General features: G+C 43.7%; 1 protein-coding gene across 2 annotated transcripts in view; it reads right to left on the bottom strand.

Annotated features, from left to right (window-relative positions):
• SH3RF3 (SH3 domain containing ring finger 3) overlaps positions 1 to 13,253 on the bottom strand; it is a 565,916-nt gene that overhangs the window by 130,906 nt on the left and 421,757 nt on the right. The window contains exon 4 of one of the 2 annotated variants that reach the window (XM_068268306.1): positions 10,920 to 11,258. The exons of the other annotated variant lie outside the window; for it this stretch is intronic. Within the exon in view, the coding sequence (XP_068124407.1) occupies positions 10,920 to 11,258 (339 nt within the window). The remainder of the gene's footprint in view (positions 1 to 10,919; positions 11,259 to 13,253) is intronic. 2 annotated transcript variants of the gene reach the window in all.

Raw genomic sequence — 13,253 nt, 5'->3', positions numbered from 1 at the left:
ACTTTCCCGTGGTATTGTTCGTGGCTGGGGGGAGGAGGAGAATTAGCTGACATTACTGAGGAAGAGCAAGAGGAGATGGATAGTACGTCTGCATCCAACTTTGTGCAGATGGGTCTTTCATGCTGTCCAGCCTGTTGCGGGACCCCTGTATAAAAAAAACTCAAGGGAAATGAGCTGTACTGGGTGGCCACGCTACTAGACCCTCGGTATAGGCACAAAGTGGTGGAGATGTTTCCAAATCACCAGAAGGCAGAAAGGATGCAGCACTTGCAGAACAAGCTGGCATCTATGCTTTACAATGCGTTTAAGGGTGATGCCACAGCACAACGCAATAAAGGTATCACTGCCAGTCATCCTTCTCCCATGTCCACGCAGGCAAGGACAGGACGCTCCAGCAATCTCATGGTGATGTCGGACATGCGGACATTCTTTAGTCCAAAGCCTCGCCTTAGCGTTTCCGGATCCACCCTCCACCAACGCCTCGACCAGCAGGTAGCAGACTACCTGGCCTTAAGTGTGGATGTAGACACTGTGAGCAGCGATGAACCCTTGGACTACTTGGTGCGCAGGCTTGACCTGTGGCCAGAGCTGTCCCAACTTGCCATCCAACTTCTGTCTTGCCCTGCCTCAAGCGTCCTGTCAGAAAGGACCTTCAGCGAAACTGGAGGCATTGTCACTGAGAAGAGAAGTCGCCTAAGTCAAAAAAGTGTTCAGTACCTCACCTTTATCAAAATGAATGAGGCATGGATCCCGGAGGGCAACTGCCCGCCCAAAGACTAAGTCAGTCCCGCACACAGCATCTCTGCCTGCAGGCCGGTTGACTGCCTTCTCCGCCACCACCAACAGGGTCTAGGACTCCAGGCGGATTCCTGAATTTTAAGGCCGCTGCTAGCAGCGACCGCTATAATAATTTTTCTGGTGCATTACACAGTGAGTTTTTTTGTGTCAGTGTGAAGCAGTACTTTAATTACACTCCCTGATTGATGTATACACATGCAAGATGTTTTAAAGCACTTAAGGCCTTCAGTTTAGCATGCAATGTGATCTCTGCCCTTAAAACGCTGCTTTGCGTCAAATCCAGATTTTTCCCCCGGGACTTTTGGCGTCTATCCCACTCATCCATACAGAAACTCAGATGTTAGACCCCTTGAAACATCTTTTCCATCACTTTTGTTGCCAGCCCAGTATAAGTGTTTCTAGTTTTCAAAGTTCACCTCCCCATCGAAGTCTATTGCGGTTCGCGAAAGTTCGCAAATTCGCAAACGTTTGTGGAGGTTCGCGAACCTAAAATTGGAGGTTCGGGCCATCTCTACTCTGTGCCTCCCTTTGTCCCACCGTGCCTCTTTCTGTCCCCCTTTGTGCCTCCCTCTGTTCTCTTGTCCCACTATCTGTTCCCATCTCCCTCCTGCGCTCCCCCAGTCCAGCGTGTAAAGGTAGAGTATAGCGCAGCAAAGGCTGTGCTCTAACCACACATCTGGAGTCCAGTGCTGTGCCTATGCAACCATCCTGTCTGTTTTCTACTCCCTCTCTAGTGCTTACTCTCCCCATGTAGCCTGAAATCACGCTACATGCGGTAGGAGATGCTGGGCTATTGCCAGTGGTGAGCGGACAGGCGGAAGCACAGCACTGAATTCCACTGGAGAGGTGAGAGCACAGCTTCTGCTGCACTAAACTCTGCATTTACACACTAAGATGGGTAGTGCAGGAAGGGAGTGTGCCACAAAAAGCAAAAGGATCTGGGGGGTGTTTGTATCTCAGGGACTCCCTATATTATACATCCACCCTAGCAGTGGCTGAATAGAGTACTGGTTAAGGGCACTGCCTTTGACATGGGAGACCAGGGTTCGAATCCTGGCTAGGTTAAGTACCTATTCAGTAAGGAGTTCAAGGCAAGACTCCCTAACACTGCAGGGTGGCCTCCTGAGCGTGTCCCAGTGGCTGCAGCTCTTGAGCGCTTTGAGTCCGACAGGAGAAAAGCACTATATAAATGTTCGGATTATTATTATTATATTGCACATGGTTCATATTCTCTGAGCATCTCATTGCTGAGATCTAATACAAAATGTAACTGTACCAGCCAATGTGCACCCCTTTATGCCGACGCTCATGGCAAATGTTATGGCTGCACCCCTGTTCATATGCCACTACCAATAAGGATTACATTTTAGTCAATTATATACAGTATCTGTCGGTTGTTTGCAGATGTTGCTGCTGAACTTCACTGGATTCTTTGGTCCTGCACACAAAGGAAATAAGCTGCTACCTTCCTACCTTCCATAAATAGCTTGACTGAAATGTTTGACTAGCCTTCTGGTAGCCTTTGGACCAGCTATCAGCCTGAACAAAGGCATAAAGTATCTTGTCTGAGTGGTGGAAGAGATAGTCCACAGGACTTCCCTTTACAGTGAACATGTCCTGATGCCCACAAGCTATGCCACTTATATCTCATCCTGCACAGCAGAAAACCATCACTTCAAGCTATTGTAGTTTAACATTTTATTATAGAACTCCAAGGTAGGGAGAGGATTACCATTAGTCTATCAAGGCAAAAAATATGACACTTTAAAGACAGAGCTTCTCTCTTTTTAGTGTATTTTACATTTACTCTATCTCATACAACTAGCTGCATTCTGACATCATGTTATTTCATTATTCAGTACCATTAACCTCCCTGGCAGTCAATTAAAACCGCCAGGGGGCAGCGCAGCAGTTTTTAAATTGTTTTTTTAAATCATTTAGCTAGCCTAGTGCTAGCTACATGACAGCCGCTGAGCAGCAGCATCCCCCCCACCCCCTCCGATCGCCTCCAGCGATCAGGCCGACAGGAAATCCCATTCTGAACAGGATTTTCATTAGGGCTTCTCCCATCGCCATGGCAACGGGCACGATGACGACACCGACGTCATGGATGTTGTGACGTCAGAAGGAGTCCCGATCCACCCCTCAGCGCTGCCTGGCATTGATTGGCCAGGCTGCGCAGGGGTCTCAGGGGGGGGGGACACCCTCTAACGCGGCGAATCAGCGGAGATCGGTGGCGATCGGTGAGTTCACGCAGCTAGCAAAGTGCTAGCTGCGTGCAACAAAAAAAATACGCAAATCAGCCAGCCCAGCAATGCATGAGAAATGATTTTTGGTAGGGTAGGAGGCGCCCGGTAGGATAATTCAGATCTATGTGGTTCTATATGGTAGGTACAACATTAAGGAAACAAAATGGTGTGATCCTACCTTCTAGATGTCCCTTATAGGAAATATACAGATCAAGTCGTATACTTGTATAATTGAAGTTTATTTGGGGCACAGACAACGCGTTTCACGGTCAAAACCTCTTCCTCAGGTCAATAGAGGTGCCTATTTTCCAAAGGTGCCTGGAATCCGAACTTATGCCTGCTAATTGGCAATGGCACTCGTCCTGCCCTGAGCCCCTGCGGGTTCATAGCGCTTGCTATACTACTCTGATAAGGCATGCTATCTCTGATAAAGTGTGCTATTTGTCATAGCATGGTTTAGTGAATCGACCCCAAAGAGTTACTTATTTAGGCTGGATTAGTGATAAGTTGCCTGTGAGAGTCATGTCTCTCAGATATGGTATTAGAAGGGGTATGGTATGATTCATAGCTAAAAGTACCATTTGAGAATACTATGAGCAGTGGCATATGTGACTTGCATGTATGCAAGTGAGACACTGCTCCTTATGAATTGCAGTACTAACAATTGGGTGAGAATGAACCCAGTAGAGTTTAAAATGCAGCTCTTGCAAGTGCCTGGCAGCTCCATAGGACACACCACCTGCATATATGAATAAACCCACTAATATTCTAACAACAGACAAGCACTTCTATAAATGTGTTAGATGTGCACACTATACACAGAACTTCAGAAACTGGCATATTACTGGTGTCCCTTCACAGAATGGAAAGCATAACCCACCGTCTTACGCCCAATGTCCCATATTTAATGCACTTTTTCTCCTAAGTTTCCTCATAGGTGATAGTTTTTCATTTTGTGTTTAAAATAACTTTTTTTTAACACTCTGAAACTGGAAAAGTACCAAAAAGTAGGTGAAACAAGTACTGTCAAATATATTTTCTTACTTGGTGGTGGCTTAAAAGGCATTTTATTGACAACGTGTAAACTATCACTTGGAAATTTTTGGGGAAAAAACGTGAATTGGATCTGGTCCATTACTGTATTATGTTTTGGTGTTGATCCAAATCCCCACTATAACCTCTAACTAAACAAGAGTAGAGAAGAAAAAAATTAGAAGGAGCAGAACAAGTTCCACATAGATTGTGGACCACCTACCCAACTGCTAAAAACTCTTAAAAAGTTAAAATTTCAAGAGGCAAGGTTGCAGGAGATAAAGGAGACTGTGCGAGTGAGAGACTTGTATATGTTACGGCCAGAACCCGAAGTTTGGCCACTTTGCGTTCTAGCCGGCCACTTCGGGTTCTGGCCAGCCAATGTGCGAAGTGCGGTGCGTTAGAAATGTTAGAAATGAAATTATTCCAGTAAAGATTAATGTATGTTCTGGCCGTCTCGCTGCGGCCAAATGTGTCAAAAAAGTGCGTTCATTTAATGAAATAAAGCCGGCGCCAATGTAACAAATGAAGCCGCCGGCTTCAGCTTTCTCTCCTCCCCTTGCCTCTCTCTCTCTCTCCTGGCAGCCGGCGGGGACACGCGTGTCCCCCCAGAGTCGTTTGTCGCAGCAGGGAATCCTGCCGTTCCTGCAGAGCAGGTGCTGACAGAAGAAATGTCTGCAGCCTCCCCGCTCTTCTGCCCTGGCGCTACGAACGACTCTCAGGGACACGCATGTCCCCGCCGGCTGCCCGATGTTCTATAGGAGAGAGCTGCTGTAGTGTGACCAATAAAGATGCCAAAATCAATCATGTAAATACATTGCACCATTGATTTTGGCATAACCGTACCGTATTTTAGTAAAAGAAAAACTTGAGTTTAATGCACAGTTGTCCTTTAATGTTCTCTGGCATGGCAGAAATCCTGCCGTTAATGATTTGTACAGCAGCCCATTTCTAAGGGTATAACTTGTACTTGTCTGGAAGCAAGCAGCAGACAAGTAGAAGTGAAAATGCTTACACACACATAATGTGTGGCTAATGGAGTGAAAAGGTTACTGTCACTATATAGTCCAGCAGAGTGACAGCAGCTGTAAAGTGCAAAGATCTTTCATTCACATTGGAGAAGCTGATCTCACACAAGCTAAAGAAACTATCACAGCTTAATGGGGCATAATCTTTTCAAATCCTTCTATCTGCTTAGTGTGAATGAATTATATATAAATGAGGGTGGCTTCCAGGAAAATATTCTGTATTCAGACAGCTACAATCATGACAGCTCTAACACAGCCAGATGGAATCTCCAAATGCAAACAAATCTGCTTTTGGACAGTTTTGTCAGACTTTTTGTAGGATGTAAAAACCTTAAATCATTAACCTCGCTGCACATATCACATCACATTGCTGGAAATAGTTTACTGTAAGTGATGAAAAATTCTGAATCATGGACAAACACAAGGAAAGAAATATTAGCTTCAAAACACTATTTAAACATGAACTTTACTCTCTGTCTCTCTCTTTCTCTTCCTCTCCACCCTTTATAATGATCTCCCTGTGTCCCTGCGTGTGCTGTCTCTGTGTAGCGTTGTCCGTGCTGAACTGCTGTGCGCATGTGCGCAGCACGGACCCAGCCTCACAGAGACAGGAAGACGGGACCAGGGAGCCGAGCGGGCGGCGGGTGCGCGCGTGGCGGCGGATGGCATGCACTGAGAAACACACACCTAGAGCCCGTTTTTAAATGGGTTTAGGTCTACTAGTATATATATATATACTCCTACATATATATATTCCTACATATATTCCTACATATATGCTCAGAGGTAAATACTGCTTGCTTTGCACTTGTGACTTCTAGTCTCCTAGTCTCCGCAGTATTCCCTGTTTCCCTCCACTATTGCTCAGCCTCACTTTGGGTTCCACTGACCTTTGAAGTAATTTAGAATGGTTTTGGGTTATGAGTCACAGCACAGCTGAAAGATGGGTGGGAAACTGAGAAGAAGGGTGATGGCAGGTGTACATCGAGGACAAGCAGGAAACTTGCTGGCTGGAACAAGGAAAGGTAGCTACACCAATTTCCCTGCATTGCGCTTTTGCGTGTAGTACCAATGGTGAGGAAGTAAAGACCCCCTCAGTGTATAACCAAGTCAAACATTTTTACGCATTTCCTCAGTTTATATTCAAACTGGTTACCATTCAAGTGAACAGGTGTTGAACTTCAATTCTTGAGGGCCTTTCCATGCCATTTTTTTAGGATGGACCAAGGAATGGAGAAATGTGTTCTACTTGAACCACACCTTTCCTGATTCAGTCCATTCAATTAATTTCAGCAGTGCCAAAATTGTGTGAGGACCTTGGCCCTTGAGGACTGGAGACCGACATCCCTGTTCTAGTGCAATTGTTCTCTGGTAACCAGTTTTGCCCATGGCAGGTTTTGTTTCACCACACTTTCCATCGGATATTTAAAAAAAAAATAAGTAAAGTCACTTACTGTGTACCTGAACAAGCCAAACTGGTCGGTGAATTTTACTGTATAAATTTTGTTTACTCATCCATATGCCTATTAAATCCATTACCTTTCAACCAAATAACCAGTATTGCTCTATTCACTTGCTTCTGCAGCTTTCTTTCCGCAGACTGACCAATCACCTTTGAGAGCCATTCATTAATTTTCACACCAGAAGTTGTAATGCTGTCTCAACAAGCTACAGAAAGAAATATATATCACCAGCACATCAATACATGTCCATGTAGCTATTGAGGTATTAACACTATCTTTATCCTTTAATTGACCAAAGCATAAACTTATCTTCATCCTTTCATTGACAGAAGAGCTTGATGCAGACACAGATCAAAGCAAATCTCTGAATGGCAAACTACGCTTGTCTCTTCACCTACCTAAAGTCTTGTTATATTTACATGATCTCAATCTCATTTCAAGCTTTCTCTTACCCAAAATATCACCTAAACACATTTAAGAAACATCAAACTTTAAAAGTTATTTTATTCCCCTCTGTCCGTGTTTTTGTTGTTCAGCATTCACGCCAGGTAAAGAGTATTTAAAATTGGAAGCATATCTCTGCCCTGCTAAAAGGAGATTAGCTCAGCAGAGCTTGTCAATGTCGTTATTCCATTAAAAGATATCACACAGAACAGATGTATTGATGCATTTGCTGAATTAATGTGACTGGTACCTAGAAAGGCCTCCTCCTCCTTTTCAGCCTCTTTCTCCCTGCTCACGTTTAAGATGTCAAATGCAATTTGCACAGTTACCTGGGTAAATTGCTTGCCACATATTAAAACACCTCATATGCTTAAACTCAAGATGTCCGAAGGAGTGGATAAAACGTAAGCTTATTACATATGTGCATTCAGATGCTTCAGGAACAATTAAGGAACCTGTAACTGCTTTCTTTCTGTTTGACTTCATTGAAGAAGGAATAAATTAGAATTTTAAGTAATTTCACTTGACAAGTATTTAACACCTAAAGCATAATTAAACTTATTTTGCAAAGAGCGGTTTTAATGCTCCTGACATCTGACATCTGTATATGCACTTTATTAACTGCTGCTTTGTATTGGATCAGGTGGGTTCTACTACACTTTTACTAAACAACAGAATAAGACCTTATGTTTATAGGTTTATTAAATAAGACAATCTTCAATAATGGAAACCTTAAGTGAGAGGAAAATGGAGGCCTCCCTTTTTTACCCATAAACACACACACACAAACACAAAAAAAAGTCAGTTGTCTTGCTGTCATGCTTCTGTGGTTAGACCTGAAAAAAAAGCCTGCAGCTCCTGTAGTTAAAGGGGCACTATGGCAAAAAATTGGAAACATTTTTTAAACATATACAGTACAAACAAGAAATACGCTTTTTTCCAGAGTAAAATGAGCCATACATTACTTTTCCCCTATGTTAATGTCACTTACAGTAGGTAGTAGAAATCTGACAGAAGCGACAGGTTTTGGACTAGCCCATCTCTGCATAGGGGATTCTCAGGGATTTATTTATTTTCAAAGGCATTTAGTGAATGGCAGGTGTTCTGTCCAACTGCAAAAAAACTGTAGCGAGCAGGGAAGCTGGCCAGCACCATTGTTTAAATCCTTTTTTAGGGAATATCTTTATAAAGAATAAAAGGCTTGCTGAGAATCCCCTATGAAGAGATGGACTAGTCCAAAACCTGTCGCTTCTGTCAGATTTCTTCTACCTATTGTAAGTGACAGCAACATAGGAGAAAAGTAATTTATGGTTCATTTTACTCTGGAAAAAAATTACTTCATACTTGTTTATGTTCGTACATATTTAAAATTTTACAAGTTTCTGCCATAGTGCCCCTTTTAGGTTCATATACAGGCATGAAGAATGTCATCTGCAAAGATCATGACTCAGTCTCTCGGTTAGACAGTTCAGGGCCAGGTGCTGCACAGAAACATTGCGAGGTTCTGTTGCTATTGAGAGGTAGGAGGGATGAAGACAAGGGGCACAATGCAGTGGCTTCCTGCAGTATGAGTAACTAGGAGAACAATGTGCTCAGGTGAGACAATATGGCACTCCGGATGTCTTTGCAATGCTTTGGAGAGACTGTACATACACTAGATTTTCTGCAAAGATGGCCTAACCCATCCAGCCCTAGCCCTCTAATATGTATACGAGGCTTTAGTGGAGAATTGGACCGCCTTATCTGCTTACTTGTTGTGGCAAAATGCTCTTCAAGGTATTAGATGTAAATCAGCACAACAGCTGGGCTAGAAGCATTGTTTAAAACCCCATTGTTTAGGTCATCTTTTTCTAAGTTTATTTTGTGGAACATGTTATAATTTGCAATGCACAGAGTTTTGTGCATTCCTTTTTGGAATTTGAGCAGTGTCCAAATGTATTGGCGCCCAAATCTGCCAGATCCAAACAGATCCCTCCAAATGCAGGAGACGGGACTGTACTTTTCTACTCCTTGCAGACATAACAGAAATAATAATACCTTCCAAGCAGAACGTGGCCATTCTGTTGACTGAAGCCCACACCCAACAACAAAACTCTATTTCTTTATGTCTGAAGGTGGCAAGTAAGGATTTGGCGATATCTGGTTATTCCTGGCTAGTCGGATAATTTGGGGGAATAGTAAAACATTTTAGAGCCAGTAACAGTTGAATAACAAAACACATAAATATGCATGATTTAGAAATGATATTCTTATACAGTGTCCAGTACACTGACAATTCCTCAGACTCTAAATGGGAGAGATGAGAGGGTGTCAAAAGGACTCCTTTAGCAATGTTTACTCACAAAGCAAAGTAGAAGTGAGACTGTGAGAGATGTGTATTCAGTGTGCAGACTTTTTTGAAAACTTTTTCCTGGTGAAAGGTCTTGTTTAAAATCGCCTATTTTGTGCCATCCAGCCCGAGTCATTCCTCACGAATGATTAATTAACGCGCTGTATGGCCAGATACCGCAGTCAGCCACCAGCTGACCTACAAGTTGGCGAAGGAGAATTTCTGCTATGAAGTTGCTTGTGTAACACGGCTTTAGCACTCAGCTTCAACTTCAGCTGAAATGAGCTGCTTGATTAATTAGTGGTAACAAATCATACTAAATGTTGTTCTGAAGGATTATGCTAAAATTGACATTTTCCTAGGCGTGCATGCGTGTGTGTAGAAAGTATGAAATATTAAAACCTACAATGTAATTAGACAAAGAAGAAGCTCGCAGCTAAGTATTATTGCATAGCTCTCGATGGCTTGATAGGATAATCGGATGGAAATGGTGGAGCCAAACCACTGAAATAAGAAAGCTTTGTTATTCGTGAAATGCCTGCGGAATAAGTGTAACCCTTCACCTTACTACGCATCTGTCAGGAAGACTGAAGTGTGAATGAAACAGAAGCAGCATAGACCATCTGAGACCAGACATCATTAACACCACTGGGAATAGCTGACATGAGGGAGGGTTGTTTATGGGCACATCTCCTGACACATCACACCCAGATCACCACTCGCTTTTACATTTAGTTCAAACATTGTTTAAAACCATGGATTTTTTGAAGAATGTGTGAAACAGCGACTTTTCTCCTGGCTAAAGCATTGGCAAATTCCAGACGTCAGCAGGTGTACATGTGCTTTGATGGACTGCACAAAGCCTAGAAGCAATACATGTGCAACATCTCTCAGATGTGAATGGAATAAACTGTCCCTGCATGATTCAGTTATATCCAAATACAAAGCCTTAGAAAGGAAAATGTTAGCGGCATTCAATACTGTACTCTTTTTAGTAATAAGTTATAGGCCTAAACGGTTAATGAAAGCAACCTAACTGTAATGTAATACTTAGTTTATGCATAGGTTAGGACAGATATGAAATCAGGCTAAAGTTTAGAGTGTTAATTAGCCTTCCAAAAGCCATGAATAACAAGGTGCATCTACAGTATACACAGGCTCATTTATAAACAGGAGGAAGGTATCGCTGTTGCTCAGAGCAACCAATCAGAGAAGAGTACTGACAGCAGTACAATGAATCCTTGAATATGATTGGCTGCAACAGTCAATGTAGGCAATCCCACTCCATTTTATAAATGTCCTAAAATGTAGCGTGATCCTTGGAATGCTGTCAAAACGAGGGCAATGCAAATTTAGTATGGATTAGAAAATCAGATTTTGGATTAGTAGACACATATGTTTTGAAGACAGAGCAGCATGTAGATAATTCCATTGCAAGCACATGTATTGAAGCATACATGTCATCAAATGAATCATCAGTTTAGAATATGACTATCAACTCTGTTTCTCCAGAAGCCATCTACGTGGACATCTGATCACATGACTGCCCTCCTGTGGCTACTCTATAAACAGTTACCTGGACTGGAGCACTGGATGAAAGTTGAGCCACACCTCCGATTCTGGCAGCAGCGCGGGGATCACTAGAACTGATCAATACTGGAGCACTAATTTCCATGGAATGCCTGTTATTCATGGCATGGGAGGATTTGTGCATCATACTGAGGGCTGTGAAGGAGTGGCGTTTCTTGGCATTCTTCTTGATGCTGGCACTGACAGTTCCGGTAGTGTATAAGGGAGGACTCGAGGTCACACTGACTACCATGCTGGCATCCAGTGTGACAGGGAGCTTGTAGCCTGGTGCTGTCGATAGGTTTGTCTTGTCCTTCTCAATGAGTTGTTTGGCTGCCGTATTCAGCTGAGTGTAGAAAGGGGACATTGAGGGGAAGAAAAAAAAGAATAGAAATTAAACGGCTGTCATGTTGCATCTTGTTGCTTGTTTCTGCCCTTTTAAACTGAACGTAACAGACCTAGCTCAAAGGCTTTCTGTGGAAGCAGTAAACATAATGCGCTTTCTGATAAGTGGATAAATGCAACAACTGACAATGCTATGGACAAAGCCTTGCTATAAAATATGCCCTTCACATTTCCCAAACTAACTGGTAAGCCTGATGCTTCTAAGTTGTAAACTGTGTTTCCACAGACATTTAAATGAACGTCATTATTAATGCATAACCTCCATAAATTTTACTTGTGTTTATCACATAGCCTCAGGCTTCATTCATGTTGACATTGCAAAGTCAGGTGAGCATTCCTGACTCTCACCAAAAGCTCCCAAACACTGTTGATAAATGAACTGAGTCAATGGCTCACTTCCCACATCTGAATTTTACTGACAGTGGCCTGCTGACTCAAACACTTCCTGCCACACCCTGGAAGTGGCACAAAGTGGTTTTCAGTCATTTGCATTGGCTTCCCCACTGGGCACTTCAACAGGAGAGCCCCTGCCACATGAAAAGTGTGGTGTGAACAAAGCCTTAGAAAAGAAAATGTCTACAATCCGCAAGATTTTTTACAATTAGAGAGTGTGAGAATCTGCTCAGCTGCCTGTGCAGACAGGCAGCGTTTTGACCACTGTTCACGTCTGCATTCTGCAGGTCTCTTTAAGAAAGACCTTTTGTCAGTTCTGCAGCTTGCTGCTGAGGAATTTGCATACATTCGTTATGCAAATCCCCTACCTGCCTCCTGTGATGACTGGCAGTATAAAGGTTGGGATTACCCACAGTCCTTTGCTGGTCATTCCTTCAGGGTTTGTAGTACACACTCCTAGAGAGTGTCAGCCATGCTACTTCTTGTTGAAGTTATCTTAGAGTAATTCCTGGAAAAATGCACTAGGCAGGTTTCCTTAGTGCAGTTAGGATTGCTTATCTGTTTGTTTGTTCTGTTGCTATTGTCCTGTCCCAGCGGTGGTCGACAGGAAATGGTTCTGATCTCTGTTCTTGGAGTATAGCTGGTGCAGCGGTTGCTACCAGCTATCTCTTCTGTTCTGTCTCCTGGGATCGCGCTAGCCACTTTTCGCTAGCGCTGTGGATCCTTCTGTTCTGTCTCCTGGGATCGCGCTAGCCACTTTTCGCTAGCGCTGTGGATCCTTCTGTTCTGTCTCCTGGGATCGCGCTAGCCACTTTTCACTAGTGCTGTGGATCCTTCTGTTCTGCTACTCTGTACCTGGATCGCACTCGCTTCTCGCTAGTGCTGTGGATCCTATCTCTCGCTTGTCCCTGTTTTCATGTGTCTGTCTTGTCTGCTACGGACGCTTGCTGAAGGCTTGGTGAGGTAACCGTTAAGCAAGCGTTCGCGTCCTCTGTTTCATGTTTGTCTGTCGATGGTTAGTTAGGCGTGCTTGTCTCTATTGTGCTTATCACGTGGAGGCCGCGCATAACTGCGTGCACTGTTGCGAATGAGTGCGGTGTTCGCGGTTAGCTAGCGTTATTTTCCGTATCTCCTCATTGTATGATTTGCTGTGCCTTTGCTACTCTCGTGCTCCGCCTTGCTGTAGCCTTGTGTCATGTCTGGCCTCTCGCGATCGCGTTCCTGCTTCGTATCTGCTGTGGTGTGTGCACAGTCGCGGGTTGGCGACTAGTTTTATGCACATACACACAATCTGTCTCTGTGCTCACTCTCAATCGCTTCTCTTGCGATTACGGTTCTTGCCTTCGTACAATTCCTGTCTGGCGTGTGTGGTAGGGCAGAGGAGCTGTTCCTCTGCACTCCACAGCTCCACCTGCTGACAGGAATTTCCCTCTGCAGGTGCATTGCACCCACTGCTGGGTTCCTGCAAATGTATACGCTTATGGAGGAAATCCGCTGTGTCAGCGCACGTCTGGTGCGCTGACCACGGAGACGATTCCACAAT

The sequence above is a fragment of the Hyperolius riggenbachi genome, chromosome 2 (assembly GCF_040937935.1).
Source record: "Hyperolius riggenbachi isolate aHypRig1 chromosome 2, aHypRig1.pri, whole genome shotgun sequence".
NCBI lineage: Eukaryota > Metazoa > Chordata > Amphibia > Anura > Hyperoliidae > Hyperolius > Hyperolius riggenbachi.
The sequence above is the reverse complement of the archived record's forward strand: the minus strand, read 5'-3'. Positions and strand labels throughout refer to the sequence as shown.